The sequence below is a fragment of the Gymnoscopelus microlampas genome, assembly GCF_963454915.1.
Source record: "Gymnoscopelus microlampas genome assembly, chromosome: 24".
Lineage (NCBI taxonomy): Eukaryota > Metazoa > Chordata > Actinopteri > Myctophiformes > Myctophidae > Gymnoscopelus > Gymnoscopelus microlampas.
Window position 1 is genome coordinate 17,643,886 of NC_139961.1, and position 19,074 is coordinate 17,662,959.

Genomic DNA, 19,074 nt, shown 5'->3' on the forward strand with positions numbered 1-19,074 from the left:
CTGGGCAGTGGCCTTGCATTCATTCACCTGGTGTCCAAGCTTCTAAAATGTACCTTTTCTTAGGAAGGCTAGAATGAAAACCAGCAGCGCTTTGGGGTAGTGTTGATTTTGACAGCAAATTTTGATTTAGTTTTAGTCATAGTTTTTTGAATGAAAGTAATATTTTCGTCATCTGAAACATTTTAGTTTTTGTCTAGTTTTAGTCGACTAAATATCATAAGATTTTAGTCGACTAAATCTACAGTTGATTTAGTCGACTAAAATGTATTTTGGCGGTGCCTTGATGCCGTCGTAATGGCTGATTTTACACTTGGTTGCATGCTGAAAATAGCAGATCTACAAGCTCATAACGAGTCGCGTTTACAGAGTACAACCAGACATAAAACGACTTGTCTTAGTTATACTGGATCCCTTCTCCACTATAGATCCTCCCTAACATTTTAGTCTAGTGTTTATTTTTTTATATATTGACAAAATTGTCAATATATTTAGTCTTAGTTTTAGTCACCATAGCTTAGTTTTTATTTAGTTTTTCGCCACTGAAAAAAGGTAGTCGACGAGCATTTTTCGTCATAGTTTTAGTCGACAAATTCAACACTGCTTTGGGGTCCCCATGAAATGATTGCATTTTTGATCACTTGAATTTGTCACTGTCGGGCGGGGACCTCGTATGTCCAAATGCCATTCCTTTTTATTATTATTAAAAGAGTAAAATAGTGAAAATAGCTGGTCTACAAGCTCACAGCGTGATGCGTTGTGAGCTTGTAGATCAGCTATTTTCCCAACCTTTCTGTGACACACTTAGTAGTAGGGCATCAAAAAAAATAAAAAAGATTTTGGAGATATGACGTTTTCGACCCACCCAACTTTTAACTTGGTGGGGAGAAATAATTATTGTGTGGGAAAAAAGGGCTAATCTCGAAACGGCGGGCGTGTTTTGAGGCAAGTGCGAGGCAGAGTGCGAAACGCACGCTGCCTCGTCTATTCGCTAGACAAGCCGACACAGCCTCGGAAGGGTTTTAAAACCTTCTGTCTCGTGAAAAAAATACTCACAGCTTCCTGCGGGGGGCGTTGTGGGAGATTGACATTAGTGTTTTTGACATCTCTTAATGTCTTCCAATGAGTTAAGAGCCTGTTGGTTGCTGTGTGAGTGTTGACACGTGATGCTTTCCACACGTCTATGCCTTCATACACGCACGCACGCGCACGCACGCGTTATCACCAGCGCACATAATAGTAGTTATGTAATAATAATAGTACACCCATAGACACACACAGGTGTATGCTGTCACACACTCAAGTCACTCACACGCAGTCTTTACACCAGTGGTTCTCAAAGTGGGGTCCGGGGAACCCCAGGGGTGCTTGAGGGGGTTCCAGGCGGTCCCCAGCCAAATGATGGACCAATTGGACCCTTATGAGTCTGTAACTCTGAGAGCGTACAAGTGGAACCAAATGGGTCCATTTGGTTCCACTTGTACACTCTCAGAGTTAAATTAACACTGACTACTCGGTCTGTGGCCTAATGCATGTCAAACTGGGAGTCATTGAAATTAAAATGCTTGAGAATCACTGCCATAAATCTTCTCTGGGGTCTGTGGGCTGATATGTGTCAATTTGGGGGGCCTCGACGTGAACAAGTTTGAAAAGCAGCAATCTGGGAACCCATTTGGTAAAAAAGAAAAAGGGGGATATATATTTTTTCCTTTGTTTTTGCCTCTGGGGGCACCACCTCCTTTTTTTGTAGAAACAGGAACTCGGTTTGGCTCCTCCCCTTTCCTAGTCCACTTCCTCCAACAACATTACGAGTTTAAGGTAGCGGCGCTGTCTCGGGAGATTAGAGAAGCAGCGCTCTGACACATTACACGTGTTTCCCGAGCGTGCACGTGTGGCCCTCCCCTCGAGTCCCCCCCGCCCCCCCCCCCTGGTTGAAAAGCAATCAGATAGAGTGCGTGAGCAAAGGCTCTCTCTCTCTTCTCTCCTCAGCTCAACTCCTCGCTGTCTAATGAGCGTGTGCAGTGTGAAGTAGCGGGGTCCACGCGCCATTTCCCGCTGTAATTACGCGACGCGGTCCAGCAGACCGGGGCGCTTCCAGCGCCGCTTAGCTTTCTCACACCCCCCCCCCCCCCCCCGAACTCCCTTGTGAAGCCCCCCTTCTCAGCACTCACAAGTCTCAACAGTGAAGTTCGGCTTGTTTGAAATGGTAATTGCTTTTGGCACTTTTTTTTTTTGCGTTTGCTGTATGTTTGTTTTTTTCCACACAACAGATTCAGATAAGCGAGGGGCTTCGTGGAAGGGGAGCTGTTCATACCAAGAACTGTGGGGTTCAAACCGAGGGCAGAGCAGGGGGTCTTCAACAGGGGGTCCGTGATCCTCAGAGTTACTACAGGGGGGGGGGGGGGGGGGGCGCCAAATCATTGTGTGATAGGATTTCTTGTTTCATTAACCACTTGAAACCTATAGCATCCCTATTCTGAGAGGAACATTAGCCATGTACAGAGCCAACGGTCAAGTTTACCAAGTAATGAGGGCGTGACTGTGATGTCTGAAATAAACAAAAAAATCACACCCTGTGTGAAGTGAGTGGTGCCTTTGATGAGCCGCGTATTGATTGATGTTGTCATCAATGTTTGTTTATTGGACAGACATACATACATACATACATACATACATACGGACACACGGACAAAGTCATGTATAGGAGTGGTTGCCTTCGGCACCACTCAAAAACATACATTTACACAACTATAACAACTGTCAATAAAGCTATGACATCTGTGAAAAAGTTTAATCTGCAACACCATTGTATACAATATGTCATCTCTCTCTCTCAGTAGATGGTTTCCAAGGAACCTCTTGGTTTGAGGAGAATTGGCTTACTTAGCTGACCAGACACATGAGAGGGAAACACTTATAGACCCGAGAACAGAGGACATGATCAATTATGTAAAAAAAACAAAATCTGTCAACCCCAGCCAGCTATAAACGACAAATCCCAAACCAGTGGCTGACACCCCCCCCCCCCCCCCCAACACCACCACCACCTCCCCCCTACCGCCCACACCCCCTGACTCTTGCATGGTTCTGAGACTCGTGTCAGCGGGGGTGTTTGCTGACTTCCCGTGCCAGTGGGATACGGGAAGCAGACGCTCCTTGATCCAATGTGTGTGGATGCTTTTTATTTTATTTACAACTAACGATTTATTTGATTTTTTTTGGCCTTTAGTTTCACACCAAGTCATGGCACATTGGAGCTTTGAACATTATTTCCCCTATTAATCGCCTTTACTCCAGATTGGGGTGAGGCATTGGGATTGGATCGCAAACCGGCCAAATTTCCAGACACTCTTGGTGTGAAAAGTCATCCTTCAACTGCAACCCCCCCCCCCCCCCTCGAGCTGTGACAGGAACATGGATGCATTTAGATTGTTTGTTTTAGTTTCTTTTTGGCAACGGAGATTTCTCTCTTTTGTTCTAAGTTTTTTGCAACCGGCATGCTCGTGCATGCTCATACCCGAGGTGCACGCCTGCTGTTTGAAACGATCCGCATAGGGATTTCTGAAAAGACAAAGAGAGAGATTTTAAAATACAGACGGAAATGATCACTCCTCTCTTTAAAGGTAGGGTAAGTGATATTGTTTGGTTAAAACAAGTGTTACATAGCGCTATGTTCTGATAGTAGTCATTGCTATGGGGTGTTTGTTCAGTAGCAGGAGTTTCCCCGTCTCCCCTGCTCTTTAGTAAAGAGAACATGCATTTTCAGGTCGGGATACCAACTTCATCCAATCAGAAGAGAGAACTCATACAGCGTACGGGATAAACAAGTTAAATTGGAAGTGATGACACCAAGAAATGAGCAGCCAAAAAATTGGAACTGGAACACTATAAAATCGAAGCTGATGAATAGGTACTCTCTCATGATTGGATGAAATTGGCAACCCATCTGAAAAATGTATTTTCTATTTATTAAAGAGCCGGAGAGACCGGGGGGCGACCCCTGTTACTGAACAATCACTCTATAGGTCGTAGAAGTGGCGGCCATTTTCTGGTTTCATCGTTCCAGACCCTATTCAAAAATATGTATATAAATTATTTTAAGCCTAGTATGAAGCCATTCGGGATCCTGGTGATTCATGACCATAAAACGTTTGATGAAAAAAATGAAATATTGTATATCATATAATTTGAATGTTCCATTTTTTCCCCCCACAGAATCAAATGTTTTATGGTCATGATTCACCAGGGTCCTGGATTGCTTGATTCTAGGCTTAAAGTAATTGATACAAATATTTTTGGAAAGCTCTATGGGAAAAAATAATGGGGTCTGGAACGATGGAACCAGAAGATGGCCGCCATTGCTATGCCCTATAGCAATGACTACTCACAGAGTATAGAGCTTTAACCCTTTAACAAATAGAAACGTTTCGTTTTAACCAGTGGTGGAAAAAGTACTCAAATGTTTTACTTAAGTAAAAGTATCAATGCTGCAATGTAGAAGTACTCTGTTACAAGTAAAATTACGGAATGAAAATTGTACTTGAGTAAAAGTACAAAAGTATTGGTATCAAAATGTCCTTAAAAGTACCAAAAGTAAAAGTACTAAAATGTTTGAAAACAGCAGATCTACAAGCTCACAACGTGTCGCGATGCGACACGTTGTGAGCTTGTAGATCGGCTATTTTCAAATAGCCTACTGTAGGTATAAAATAAGGCTAAAGTGATTCATGTATGTTTTATAATGTAATCATTTATCTGCAAAGTAACTAGTAACTAAAGCTTTCAAATAATTTTAGTGGAGTAAAAGTACAATATTTGCCTCTGATATGTAGTGGAGTAGAAGTAAAAGTACTGAAAATTGGAAATACTCCAGTAAAGTAAAAGTACCTCAGAATTGTACTTAAGTACCCTACTTGAGTAAATGTACTTAGTTACCAGTCCACCACTGGTTTTAACCACCCCCCAAAAAAAAAAAAATCACTTACCCTACCTTTAAAAATTCCCGCCCGGCCCAAAACTGTTGTTGTATCTTCTCCAGCAGGGCAAGGCCATCCTGGCGGGAGTGAGCCCACGGTCGATACGGTGGCCGTGCCTCCGTTGCCCGTCCACTGGTACTACATAATGGCCGCCGGCGGCGCCCTGCTGCTCCTGGCGGGCGCCATCTTGGTCCGGGCCCTCTGCTGCTGCCGGCGGCACCTGGCCGCCAAGAAGAGCCAGACGTCGTCTGTGGCCTACCACAGCTCCTCGCAGTGCTTCCAGTACTCCCACTGGTCCACCAGCATGGCCGCCCCTGGGGTGGAGCCCGTCCTGACCGTGCGGCTGGACAGCCGCGACCGCCACCACCGCGCCCTCTGCTGAGAGAAGTCAGAGAGAGAGAGAGAGACAAAGAGAGAGTGGCGGGAAGCTTATCGAAGGGCTTGTTTGTGATTTGACAGTGCAAAGGGCTCCTTTCCACAACCCCCCCCCCGAGGCGTGGGGTGTGTGCGCTGTGGGGTGATGCCACAGGACTGACGTCCCCCCCCGTCCCCTCCGTAAACCCCTCCCACCTCCCATGACGGCGGAAAGTTTGATGACACTGACATTTTCTTTTTTCGAATATTTCCTGGATTTGCAACCCCCTCCCCCCCCCCACACACACACACACAAATGTGCAAGCATTGCTGTTCTATCTGTCTTACACACACACACACACACACACACACACACACACACACACACACACACACACACACACACACACACACACACACACACACACACACACTTTCTCTCTCTCTCTCTCTCTCTCTCTCTCTCTCTCTCTCTCTCTCTCTCTCTATTTCTCTCTCTCTCTCTCTCTCTCTCTCTCTTTCTTGCACACACGCACTCTCTGACACTCTAATGGATATAGCTTTGGTTGGAGTTTCTTTTTTTATTTTTGGTATTTCCTTCCGCTCCATCGGGGGGGGGAGTGTGCTGTTGACACTTGACACACTGTGCTGCTGCTGCTGCTGCTGCTGTTGAGAGGAATGGACTCGGGAGCGAGTTATTTATCTGAAAACACATTGTTTTCGGGACCGTTGAGAGCCGTCTTGGCTCCACAGAACCCCCCCCACACACACACACACACACACGGCCTGCTGGAATGACCCCGGCGTGGACGCACTCTGTGTGGGGGCCGCAGAGTTTGGCCACATGGGGGGGGTGGGCGGGTGGGTGGGTTGGATGAGCCGCTTCAGCTGTGAGAGGCGGTCATGGCCTGCCAAACCCACAGCCCTAGTAAACAAGACCCCAGAGACTCAGTAGGGCTCTGCAGTACTTAGGGAGAGAGAGCAGGGGAAAAACTGTTAGCAAAGATAGGCACTGAATGTACTCGCTATGACCCGGCAAACACCAGAAAACCACTTTCTGAGGGGGGAAAAAAACGTGTGTTTTGCTTTGATACGCGAGCGAGTCTAACAGAAGTTCGATTTGCTCTGTTTTTTTGTTTTGTACTCGATGTGAGAAACATTGTCCTCTTCAACGGAGCATGTGAGCATTTTAAAAAGAAGAACGCAAATCCATCATAGTTAAAGAGCCAACCCCACAAGAGGGAGATAAGCGGCGCTTGTTTGATTGAGCCGCTTGTCTTCACCTGATAAAGGCATCAGTCAGTGATGGATGCGAGCGTCTTCGCCCGTTTAGCGTTGGGGTTTTGATTCCCCCGGGGGGGCGTGATAAAAGCGCGTTTTTCCCACTCCCACTCGTGGTGCTCGCCACCCACTGCCTTTGTTCTCTCCGTGTCTTCTGCCCATGTGAGAGCCATATCCCCCGAGCCCAGCCCCAGCCCCAGCCCCAGCCCCAGCCCCAGCCCCAGCCCCAGCCCCAGCCCCAGCCGCGTTACTGCGTGTGAATATGTGCTTGTTGTTTTGCGGGTGGGGCCGTAAATAAAGACACAGCTGTCGGCCTTCACCACCCTCCCTTCCTTGATTTATACTCCTACAAATCCCACAATGCCGCCGGGCCAGCTGGAAGCAATAAGTGCGGTGTATTTGTTGTTTGTTTGTGTGTGTGCGCGCGCGTGTGTGTGTGTGTGCGTGTGTGTGTGTGTGTGTGCGCGTGTGTGTGTGTGTGCGTGTGCGTGTGTGTGCGCGTGTGCGTGTGTGCGTGTGTGTGTGCGTGTGTGTGTGTGTGAGAGAGAGGGATGCTTCCAGGCCGTTATGAAAGCCAGAGCCGCGAGCGCTCTCGGATGACTCCGCATCTGGAGATGGGATGAAGGGTCGCATTCCTGATCGGTCCGGCTGTCAAAAGTAGCACGGCAGTAAAAAAGACGTCGGAAATTGATGACCGTAATTACCCGCCGATACGTCTGCAGAGCGGGCCGCTTTGTCACCGCGTTTCTCCAAACATGAGACGTGACAGAACGTTTTGGATTCTTTTTTTATTTCACACGTCTGTCTGCCTCCCTCACCCAGCCGTTGAGCCAAATTCACGGCAGCGGCGGTATGCCCCCTTCCATGCTCTGAGAAAGCGGCGATATCCAATGCATTGTCTAAGGCAGTGGTTCTCAAACTTTTTCATGTCCGGGACCCCCAAATTAATAAATATTTGGCTGCGGACCCCCATCTGAAAATATGTTGTGCCAGGGACCCCCAGAGGCAAAGATTTGTGTTAAAATGACGACTAATGTTCCAGATTTTTTTTTTAAATACACAGGCCAGTCCTGATCTACAAGCTAAGAGCTTGTAGATCTGCTATTTTTGAATAGCCAAAGTATAAAAGGTTAAAGTGGTTCTAATGATTGTGATGCTTCATTAACTACTTTTGCTGGGGACCCCCTAGAGCCCCCCCAAGGACCCCTGGGGGTCCCCGGACCCCACTTTGAGAACCAATGATCTAAGGCGAGTAGAGGCCGCCGCCTTCCCCCTTCAGCGACTCGAGACGGCGCCGGCCAAAAGCGGGGGACGGCAAAGTCGAGGAAAGTTCAACTTTGCCGCTGCCGCGGTGCAGCGAGACAGCGCTGTGCTTTATGCCTGATTTATGCTTAGTTGTGTGCCGTGTTGCTCACCAGAAATAGACAAAAATCTGCTATTTTCGGTCCATGACGCCGATGCGCAACAAAGTATGTATGAATCAGGTCCGGCTCTCCTGCACCAGCAGAAATCCATCACTTACTGAACCCCCCCCCCCCCCCCCCACACACACACCCCCTGCCCCCCCACCTCGCCGTGGCTGGCCAGAAAGCAACCCTCTTATTTGTCGCACCCCCATTTAAGAGTTACACTGATCTTCTACGAGATGAAAAAGTGTTTTTTTGGCATACGCTCGCAATTCGCTTTTAAATCAAATTGGCGGGGGTGGTGGCGGTGCAGTGGGGTGGGGGGGGGGGGGGGGATTTGGACACCCCCACCCTGTCCATCTCGACACCGTTCTGCTCCAAGTTCCTAATAGTTGTAATTAGTTAATGGACAGATAACATTTATTAAGGCTGCGCTAAGCACTTTTCTCTCTCCCGCTGCCCGCACCACCCCCCATCGTCCAATCAGTTTTTCCGACTTCGGGTTGCCCCTGGAAACAGTGTTAGTAACGCCATTGGCTAGTCCGGAGACCTCCGGTTCTGGAAGGCGCGCCCTGCCAAGAAAAATAGCCCCTCCCACTACTGGATGCTCGCCAAGAACACACACACTCGCGCGAGCGCACAAACACACACTGACTCAAGTGAAAAGAAAACTTATTTGAACTGTGTGTCCCTATAGGAAAAAGTCCAATGAACTGCCATCAGTGTGAACTTTACAGCTCTGCTAAAGTGCTGCGGCAGTGTTGCCATATTTGGCGAGAGAAACAAGCGACCGGGTCTATGAAAGCGAGCCCAAAAGAAGGCCACATGAGCACGTGTACACGCGCACACACACACGCGCACACACACACACACACACACACACACACACACACACACACACACACACACACACACACACACACACACACACACACACACACACACACACACACACACACACACACACACACACACACACACACACAGGTATCAAGATCAGTCTAACCACTTTAAACCTATAGCCTATACATTGGCTATTTAGAGCTGCTATTTAAAAAAAAAATGAAATATTTTCAGGTAGGGGTCTGTTGACAAATACATATTAATTTGGGGGGTCCTTGGCATGAAAACAAGGTTGAGAAACCACTGGTTTAAACATGAGGAAGCAAGCCCCAAATAAGCGACTACACTTTAGAAACCAGCCCCACAAAACCCTGCGACCTGTGACTTCCAATATTTACAAGCCCAAAGCCGCTTATTATAAGTGGACTTGGCAACGCTGTGCTGCAGTCTTTCCAATCAGACACGTGAAGTTAACCCCATAAACCCCAGCATCCGTATTGTGGAGTAAAGCTTTCGCTGAAAATAGCAGATCGACAAGCTCACAATGCGCCGCGTTGTGAGCTTATCGATCGGCTATTTTCGGCGAAAGCTTTCCCCACAATAACAGAAAAGGGACTCCGCTTAACAGTATGGGGTTTAAAGCGATAGTTCATCCCCAAAATGACTTTGTTTCTATCGATTAGTCACCCCATGGAGAATTGAATTAATGGATATTTTTTTTGTTTTTGTCGCATTCCTAAGCCAATAATTTGATGACCGTCAGCGGTTTCCGGTAGGAGACACAAAGGGTCTCCTTTGTGTCTCCTACCGGAACCGCTGCCTACCGGTCCGCTCGTCATCAAATTATTGGCTTAGGAAAGCAACAAAAACAAAAAAACATCCATTAATTCAATTCTCCATGGGGTGACTAATCGATAGGAAATACAAGTCATTTTTTGGGTGAACTATCTCTTTAAGTGGTTGAAGCTCTACTCAAGTGCTGCAGTCTTTCCATTGAAACGCTCACAAAATCCATGTTCCTGTCAGGGGGGATTATGGGTTCAATCTTAAAGAACTGACCATGATGATGATGATGAGGATGATGAGGATGGGTAATCTTAGATATTTGTCGATGAAAATGTTTGCATCCTTCTTTGTATGGAATGAACAGTCTTATTACCAACTGTATGCTACGTGTTCACTGTGTTTGAAAGCAATGTATCATAATTATCTTTCTCTATCAATAAAGTCATATTTTTCTATTAGTTGGTGGCTATACATATCTATCTGTAGTAACGAGAAAATGCCACTGTACACACACACACACGCACGCACGCACGCACGCACGCACGCACGCACGCACGCACGCACACACACCTTATATCTTCCATCTTAACACCATCACTCTGTGAGTATCTGTTGTGTTTATGATGCAGTTAAATGCAAATAATATGTAATATTGTGTATATGATAATAATAATATAATTATGTGCGCATACAATTGACACTAAAAGTTGTTACTCTGTGTTTTCCGACAGATAAAAGACCGATTGAATTTGGAGACGGACGACTTTTCGACAGCAGAGATCAGGCGGGGGGAGGTAGGCTAAACCTGTGTGTGTGTGTGTGTGTGTGTGTGTGTGTGTGTGTGTGTGTGTGTGTGTGTGTGTGTGTGTGTGTGTGTGTGTGTGTGTGTGTGTGTGTGTGTGTGTGTGTGTGTGTGTGTGTGTGTGTGTGTGTGTGTGTGTGTGCGTGTGTATATTTATATTTATATTTATATTTATATTGTGCGCTGGTGACGTGCACCGCTATTTTCATGCAACTTCCTGTCATGTTCTGTCATTGCTGGCCTAAAGTTTTGCATTACACCCACCTTGATGGAATTATCATATTAATTTCTCTCTTATCTGCCCCCCCCCCCCCCAGGACTGGCCTTCCCCGACTGGAACACCGCACCCCCGTCGCCCTCGGAGCCGCCGGTGACGCGCGTCTCGTCGTCGGCGTCGGAGAAGGACAACTCGTGGCTGTACACGCTGGACCCCATCCTGGTCACCATCATCGTGATGAGCTCGCTGGGCGTGCTGCTGGGCGCCGTGTGCGCCGGCCTGCTCCTCTACTGCACGTGCTCCTACAGCGGCCTGTCGTCGCGCTCCTCCACCACGCTGGAGAACTACAACTTCGAGCTCTACGACGGGCTCAAGCACAAGGTCAAGCTCAACCAACAGCGCTGCTGCACCGAGGCGTGAGGCGGGGGCTAACTCGCCCATTGGGGGGGAGGGGGGAGAAAGAAAGAGACAGACAGGGGAGACGGAGAGAGACAGAGAGAGCGAGAGAGATGCGGCCATTTTGTGAAACCTCTCTTTGCCGTTTTCTTTATTTCCTCCCGTTCGCTTTTGTTTCCTTTGACTTCCTCCACGGTGCAGATGCCTGGCTGATGGACCGTATACAAAAAAAAAGAAGAAATAAACCTCGACTGAGAACTATTTCCCCTTCGCTTCACTCAAAAGACGCTCCAGTCCAGGATGGGGGCATTACTATTATTTTGGCAAAAAAAAAAAGAAGAAGAAAAGCCTAAGAAGTGAGCGAAAGGCCGCGTGTATATTTTGCGGGGCTTTTGATGTTAGGCCTCGTAAAATAAATATCAACACATATCAACGACGAATACCCGCTCCGCCAAAAAGACAGAAAAAAAAGCTGTTTATAAACACATCATAGATTTGTAAAAAAAAAAAAAGGTCTAGTTTTGTTCTTTTGAATTGGACGCTGTAAGCAGCACACCCTGAGAACACGTTGTCTCCTGTTTGGAACGGTGGTAGGTTAGGAACGTACCTTAGAAGGCCGTAACGCGTAAAACGCGGTGGCCTAGATCTTATTGCTCCTTTGTGTGGGGGCGGTCGAGCGGGTGTATTTGGTCGTGTCGTAGACTCTGCTACCTATCAGCCTCCCCTGGGCAGTCTGTGGTATTCTTTAGCCGTTGACTATTTATATTCAGTTTCATGTTTTTGTTGTGCTCTGGCCGGTCGCCAGTTTGTGATGGCCGATAAAGTAGAGAAGCTTGGGGGGGGGGGGGTATCTTAACGTGTTCTGTTGACGATAGAGAGAGCTATTGTTAGATTTAGTTCCGTGAGACTGTTAGTGCTGGTTCCCCTCAAAACCAGAAGGTCATGTTTACATTGTGGTCCCATGGCGAAAAGGTCAAGCTGCTTTGTTTTCGGCGCAACCTATGGATTGCTTGTAAGGGACAGGGGAGCTGGGGTTACCGCTGCAGAAAGCTGAAATGAGTGAGAGGATATGACCGAAGGAGGACCACCCGTCCCCCCTCCTCCTGGACAAAACGGTGATCGGACACATGCACACAGCAAGAAAATGACTCTTCTGAAACGACTTACTGACTGACCGCAAACACACGATGAGCCTTAAAGCGAACTGAAGGAACGCTCCATAAAGCGAACTGCTTAAGAAGCGACGTTGCTTAACCACTTGAAACCGCAGCATCCATATTCTGGGGAGGGGCATTCGCCCCAAAATAGCAGATATACAAGCTCACAATGCGTCGGAAGGAAGCGGTCAACAAGTCCGGTTCTCTAAGACCGGAGGGTTTAAGTGGTTAAAAGTGAAGCGTTCAGATATGTTATTAAGGAACGTTTCTGAAAGCGAACTGTATACGGAGACGATGTGGAAGAACGTCACTTAATGTGAACTTTTCTGAACGAACATTGGGGGAAACATTGAGAGAGAGAGAGACAAAAGACCTCTCTCTCTTGTACTCATTGGACCGCATAAGCCATGACTGGGCCTGTTTTGTGTTGTCATTTATTTTCTGACGTGCTTTTCTTACGTTGTCACTCGCTCACACAGCGAGGCGGCCATTTTCTTCCGGACACAATTACAAAATGGTCTTGTCTCGCACGGCGCCAACTGGACTCGTAAGCCATGATATGTGGTTATAGAAAGGTTTTGTTTTTTATCTGCCCTGTTGTAACATGCACGCGCATTGTCACACGCACACACACACACACACACACAAATGATAAGAATCTCACTTGGCACACGCCTACAGAACTACAGTGCTCTATTGTAATGTGTAGACACACATTTTCTCACACTCATCAGCTTTCCCATGCTTGTGCCGCTCTCCAATGTATATATACAGAACATAAACACGCACCCACCCACTCTCTCTCTCTGTCACACACACCCAACCCAGGGGCCCCCGGAAGACAGACACACCTGCACACGCACGCACGCACGCACACACACACATGCATACATACACAGATGACTGTCTGTGAAACACTCCTAACATGTATACCGAATGAGGTTAACAATGGCTAATTCTGGGTTAGGGTTATTTGTGTCAAACTCCCCCACGGCTATGATGTAAAGACACATGCACGCACATGCACGCACACACACACACACGCTTCTGGCATTCCAACCCATCCACCAACACCATGCCCGCGCACACACACACACACACACACACACACACACACACACACACACACACACACACACACACACACACACACACACACACACACACACACACACACACACCGCATCACTGGACCCCAACTAACTCTCTTCCAAGTGCCTTGGAGCCTCGGGGATCCCGGCTTGCCTTTGGAGACGACATTAAATATTATAGTAGTATGGACATTGGCGGTGACAGCGCCCCCCTCTGGCCCGGGGAGGACCGAACACATAATGAGGCCACGGACAGGACCACAACCCCCCACCCCCCAACCCCGCCCCCTTCGCACTGCTCGGACTGCTGTTGTTGTGGTTTTAAAGGGGTCTTTGTACAGAAATGCTCTTTTTATGATTGTTATTATAATTATTGTTATGATTATTTAATAAAGGATTTATACCATACCAGTGAGAAGAGGTGGTCTCGACTTTCTGCTTGTGTGACTTTCTGCTTTCATGTCCCCTGAAAAGTATGGCTGTTGCCTGGCATTACTGCTATGTTCCCCCACCAATTATGTTACCTCCCGATACAGCAATAGAAGTTCCCCTCGCACACTCTGTTACCTAAAGTTACTGCAATCTAAGTTCCACTCACACACTCTGTTACCTAAAGTTACTGCAATCGAAGTTCCCCCCACAAACTCTGTCACCTAACGTTACTGCAATCAAAGTTCCCCTCACAAACTCTGTTACCTAAAGTTATTTCAATCTAAGTTCCCTTCACACACTCTGTTACCTAAAGTTACTGCAACCTATGATACCCCACAAACTCTGTTACCTCTCGTTACTGCAACCAGGTTATTGCAACATGATGAGGTAACCCTACAAACTGTTACCCCATGTTAATGCAATCCAAATTCCCCTACAAACTCTGACCTGAAGTTACTGCAATCTAAGTTCCACCCACACACTCTGTTACCTCACGTTACTGCAACGTGTGCACTAAGGCTAAGTTCCCCAACAAAGTCTGTTACCTCACCTTACTGCAATCTGTGCACTAAGACAAAGTGTCCCCCACAAACTGCAACATTTACAGGGAAACTTTCACTTACTGTATAAATACTGAGATATACAGACACTGGATCTCAAACGCTGCCTCTCTCTCTCTCTCTCTCTCTCTCTCTCTCTCTCTCTCTCTCTCTCTCTCTCTCTCTCTCTCTCTCTCTCTCTCACACACACACACACGCTGTGTTGTCAGCCCTGCTAGAGCTGGCCTCTAATCTCCCCATGATGTCCCATTAGTCTGGACCTCTGGTGGTCCTCATTTAAGAGCGCCAACATCAAAGTGTGCACACACACACACACACACAAATGATAAGAATCTCACTTGGCACACGCCTACAGAACTACAGTGCTCTATTGTAATGTGTAGACACACATTTTCTCACACTCATCAGCTTTCCCATGCTTGTGCCGCTCTCCAATGTATATATACAGAACATAAACACGCACCCACCCACTCTCTCTCTCTGTCACACACACCCAACCCAGGGGCCCCCGGAAGACAGACACACCTGCACACGCACGCACGCACGCACACACACACATGCATACATACACAGATGACTGTCTGTGAAACACTCCTAACATGTATACCGAATGAGGTTAACAATGGCTAATTCTGGGTTAGGGTTATTTGTGTCAAACTCCCCCACGGCTATGATGTAAAGACACATGCACGCACATGCACGCACACACACACACACGCTTCTGGCATTCCAACCCATCCACCAACACCATGCCCGCGCACACACACACACACACACACACACACACACACACACACACACACACACACACACACACACACACACACACACACACACACACACACACACCGCATCACTGGACCCCAACTAACTCTCTTCCAAGTGCCTTGGAGCCTCGGGGATCCCGGCTTGCCTTTGGAGACGACATTAAATATTATAGTAGTATGGACATTGGCGGTGACAGCGCCCCCCTCTGGCCCGGGGAGGACCGAACACATAATGAGGCCACGGACAGGACCACAACCCCCCACCCCCCAACCCCGCCCCCTTCGCACTGCTCGGACTGCTGTTGTTGTGGTTTTAAAGGGGTCTTTGTACAGAAATGCTCTTTTTATGATTGTTATTATAATTATTGTTATGATTATTTAATAAAGGATTTATACCATACCAGTGAGAAGAGGTGGTCTCGACTTTCTGCTTGTGTGACTTTCTGCTTTCATGTCCCCTGAAAAGTATGGCTGTTGCCTGGCATTACTGCTATGTTCCCCCACCAATTATGTTACCTCCCGATACAGCAATAGAAGTTCCCCTCGCACACTCTGTTACCTAAAGTTACTGCAATCTAAGTTCCACTCACACACTCTGTTACCTAAAGTTACTGCAATCGAAGTTCCCCCCACAAACTCTGTCACCTAACGTTACTGCAATCAAAGTTCCCCTCACAAACTCTGTTACCTAAAGTTATTTCAATCTAAGTTCCCTTCACACACTCTGTTACCTAAAGTTACTGCAACCTATGATACCCCACAAACTCTGTTACCTCTCGTTACTGCAACCAGGTTATTGCAACATGATGAGGTAACCCTACAAACTGTTACCCCATGTTAATGCAATCCAAATTCCCCTACAAACTCTGACCTGAAGTTACTGCAATCTAAGTTCCACCCACACACTCTGTTACCTCACGTTACTGCAACGTGTGCACTAAGGCTAAGTTCCCCAACAAAGTCTGTTACCTCACCTTACTGCAATCTGTGCACTAAGACAAAGTGTCCCCCACAAACTGCAACATTTACAGGGAAACTTTCACTTACTGTATAAATACTGAGATATACAGACACTGGATCTCAAACGCTGCCTCTCTCTCTCTCTCTCTCTCTCTCTCTCTCTCTCTCTCTCTCTCTCTCTCTCTCTCTCTCTCTCTCTCTCTCTCACACACACACACACGCTGTGTTGTCAGCCCTGCTAGAGCTGGCCTCTAATCTCCCCATGATGTCCCATTAGTCTGGACCTCTGGTGGTCCTCATTTAAGAGCGCCAACATCAAAGTGTGCACACACACACACACACACACACACACACACACACACACACACACACACACACACACACACACACACACACTCTCAATTACTCTGCTTCTTTATTTTCTTTGCCCAGCACACCGAATCACCCACACACGGTTCCATTTATCTACTGTATATAAGATTTCCACACCTAAACTGTAAAACTGTTACAAACACAACACCGGGTTTCACATGGTGAATTTACCCTCAGAATGTACTTTTGTGGCCCACCCTGACCAGCACACTGTTCTTTCCTGCACATCAGTGCTTTTCAGAAAAGTCACGGAAATCATGTCTGGTCACAAAATACTTAATCAAATACTCGCATTTCATTCACAGCAGCACTGAAATCAATTGTAAACATTGAGGGCTTGGAGCGCAAAGGGCGTACAGTATGTGATGTTTCTGAAAATGACTTTTATATATATTTTCTATAATAATAATAACTTGAATTTATATAGCGCCTTTCAAAAACCCAAGGACTATTTACATTAACAAAAATGTATTGCCAAAAGAAACTATTTGCCAAAAGCCTGAGTGAACACTGTCTCTTCAGTGTCGACTTGAAAGAGTTGTTATAATTGTTATACTTTTTTCTTTTTAAAGTAAAGGCTGAAAACCTAAAGGCGTGGCCTAAAGGAAAACCTTCGATTGAGTATAGAGCGCAGAAGATGTAAGTACATTGAACTCAGTGCAAACGACTTAAGTGCATTTCAACATGAAAAAAAGGGCAATGCTTGTGGACTGTATTTGTGGACTGTTTTATGCTCCACACAAATGGAACAAACTTCAGGACTCTCTGAAACTGGTGCGATTGGTCTCAATAGAGACATTTAGGGTGCTAGAGGTCACACTACATAGTGACTGCACCTGTTTCATGTAACACTATGTTTATTTGCATCTGTGACATTGTAATGTGATTCAAATGTTTGTTATTGTTTCTCATTATGTATGTATTTTATATGTTGTTATCAGGGCGTCCTTGAAAAAGAGAGCTTGCTCTCAATGGGCTTCCCTCAATAAATAAAGGAAAAAAGAAAAAGTTTTTCTTCTTTTCAGAGACAATGGAGATAACACCACCATTCCCTCCATTCATGTGCAGTTTAGCCTGGGACACTGCCTAGAAAGTTTCACTGTATTTAACCATTAAGCCGCGTTTTTCTCAGTCATGATAGGTTGTTACACAACTGGCTTTGAGCATATGATACTGTTGGCAATAACAGGACATTTTTAACCACACGTAACCCCGTCATCCCTATTTATTTATTCATTTTCGATATTGCACTTTGGCTTCGTAAGGCACTACCGTAGGGATTCAGTGGTTAAGCATGCAATGTTTACTTAAGGTAGACCTTTATTAAGACCACAGGGGAAATTCGGTTTCAGCTTCTCCCAGCCGATGGCTGCTCAGATGGCCATGATGAGCGCTCGGGGCGGTGCTGTTAAGTGTCTTGCTGAGGGACACTCGGACACTTACTACTGGGCGGTCGATCCGGGAGATGAATCGCTGACCTTCTGCTTGCCAGGTGGCCTTTCTAACCACTAAGCTGCATACCGACGCGGAAGCCATTTGATTGACCAGTGCCACCTCCTAACTGAGTCCCTTCGTTTGGACTTGATCTTAACCCATTAAGATCTGAGGTCGATTCTACAAATGCCTTCTAAATCACTAGTTCTGAAACGTTTTCGTGCCAAGGACCCCTCAAAATGTATTTGGTCCGCGGACCACCCGTCTGAAAATGTTTTGTGCCAGGGCCCCCCAGAAGAGAAGACTTGCGTAAAAAAACGAAATCTAAATTATTAAACATTTCAAACACTTTCAATATTTGTCAATAAAATGTTCAAAAATAGCAGATGCACAAGCTCGGAGCGTGGCACGAAGTGACGCGCTGTGAGCTTGTATATCTGCTATTTTTGAGAGCCACCGCTCTAAACCACTGTTCTAAACCTTAAAGCTCCTTACACACCGGGGGCGATTTTTTTCATGCAAATAATACGTTTTTTTAAAAAACCTTATAAAGTCAATGCAAGCTTCCATGGAGCGAAAAAGCGAAAAAGCGACTTTTAATTATTCAGAACGAGTCCGAATTTTGCGTATATTCGCATAATCGCCGGTGTGTAATGACCTTAAGAGTTTTCTGAAAAATGTATGTTGCTATATACATACAGCTGAAATTGAATGGGTCAAATAGAGCCCCCCCCCCCACCCCCCACACCGCATTAACAAACGACAGCAGAATGACACGTGTTGTCGCTATACGTAATGGCGCCGGCTTTCGCTGTTAGTGTTCCCCGCTCCGTGACATTAATGGCCCAATTACCGTCTCCAAAAAAAAAAACACTCACAGACAAAATTCCACAGTCCGCCAGAGGAGTATGCCACCACCATCTGCTCGCAGGTTTGTGATTGAGGCCCCGGCAGAACAGTCACACGACCACATCACACGAACCAGTGCTGGCAGGAAATTACCAGAGGAGACAGCTTGTCATTGTTCCATATACCACCTCTTGTTTTCACAACTAAACATTCTTAACTCCCCCCCCCCCCCCCCCCCCCCGCGTCTCTAGCATCTGTGTGTGTGTGTGTGTGTGTGTGTGTGTGTGCGTGTGTGTGTGTTTCCAGTGTTTTATCAGTGTGTAATGGTATACTCCACAGGGGCCTTTTTCCTTTAGCTACCAGATCAGAGGGTTGTTTTGCTTCTGAAGCAACG

At 46.6% G+C, this 19,074-nt stretch overlaps 1 protein-coding gene across 1 annotated transcript in view; it reads left to right on the forward strand.

Annotated features, from left to right (window-relative positions):
* LOC311040574 (neuropilin-2-like) overlaps positions 1–13,714 on the forward strand; it is a gene marked incomplete at its 5' end in the record, with an annotated part of 171,802 nt that extends 158,088 nt beyond the window's left edge. The window contains 2 exon segments of the mRNA XM_084050905.1: positions 10,375–10,437; positions 10,763–13,714. Of these exon segments, the coding sequence (XP_083907031.1) occupies positions 10,375–10,437; positions 10,763–11,082 (383 nt within the window). The 3' untranslated portion in view covers positions 11,083–13,714.
* Positions 13,715–19,074: the final 5,360 nt, after the last annotated feature.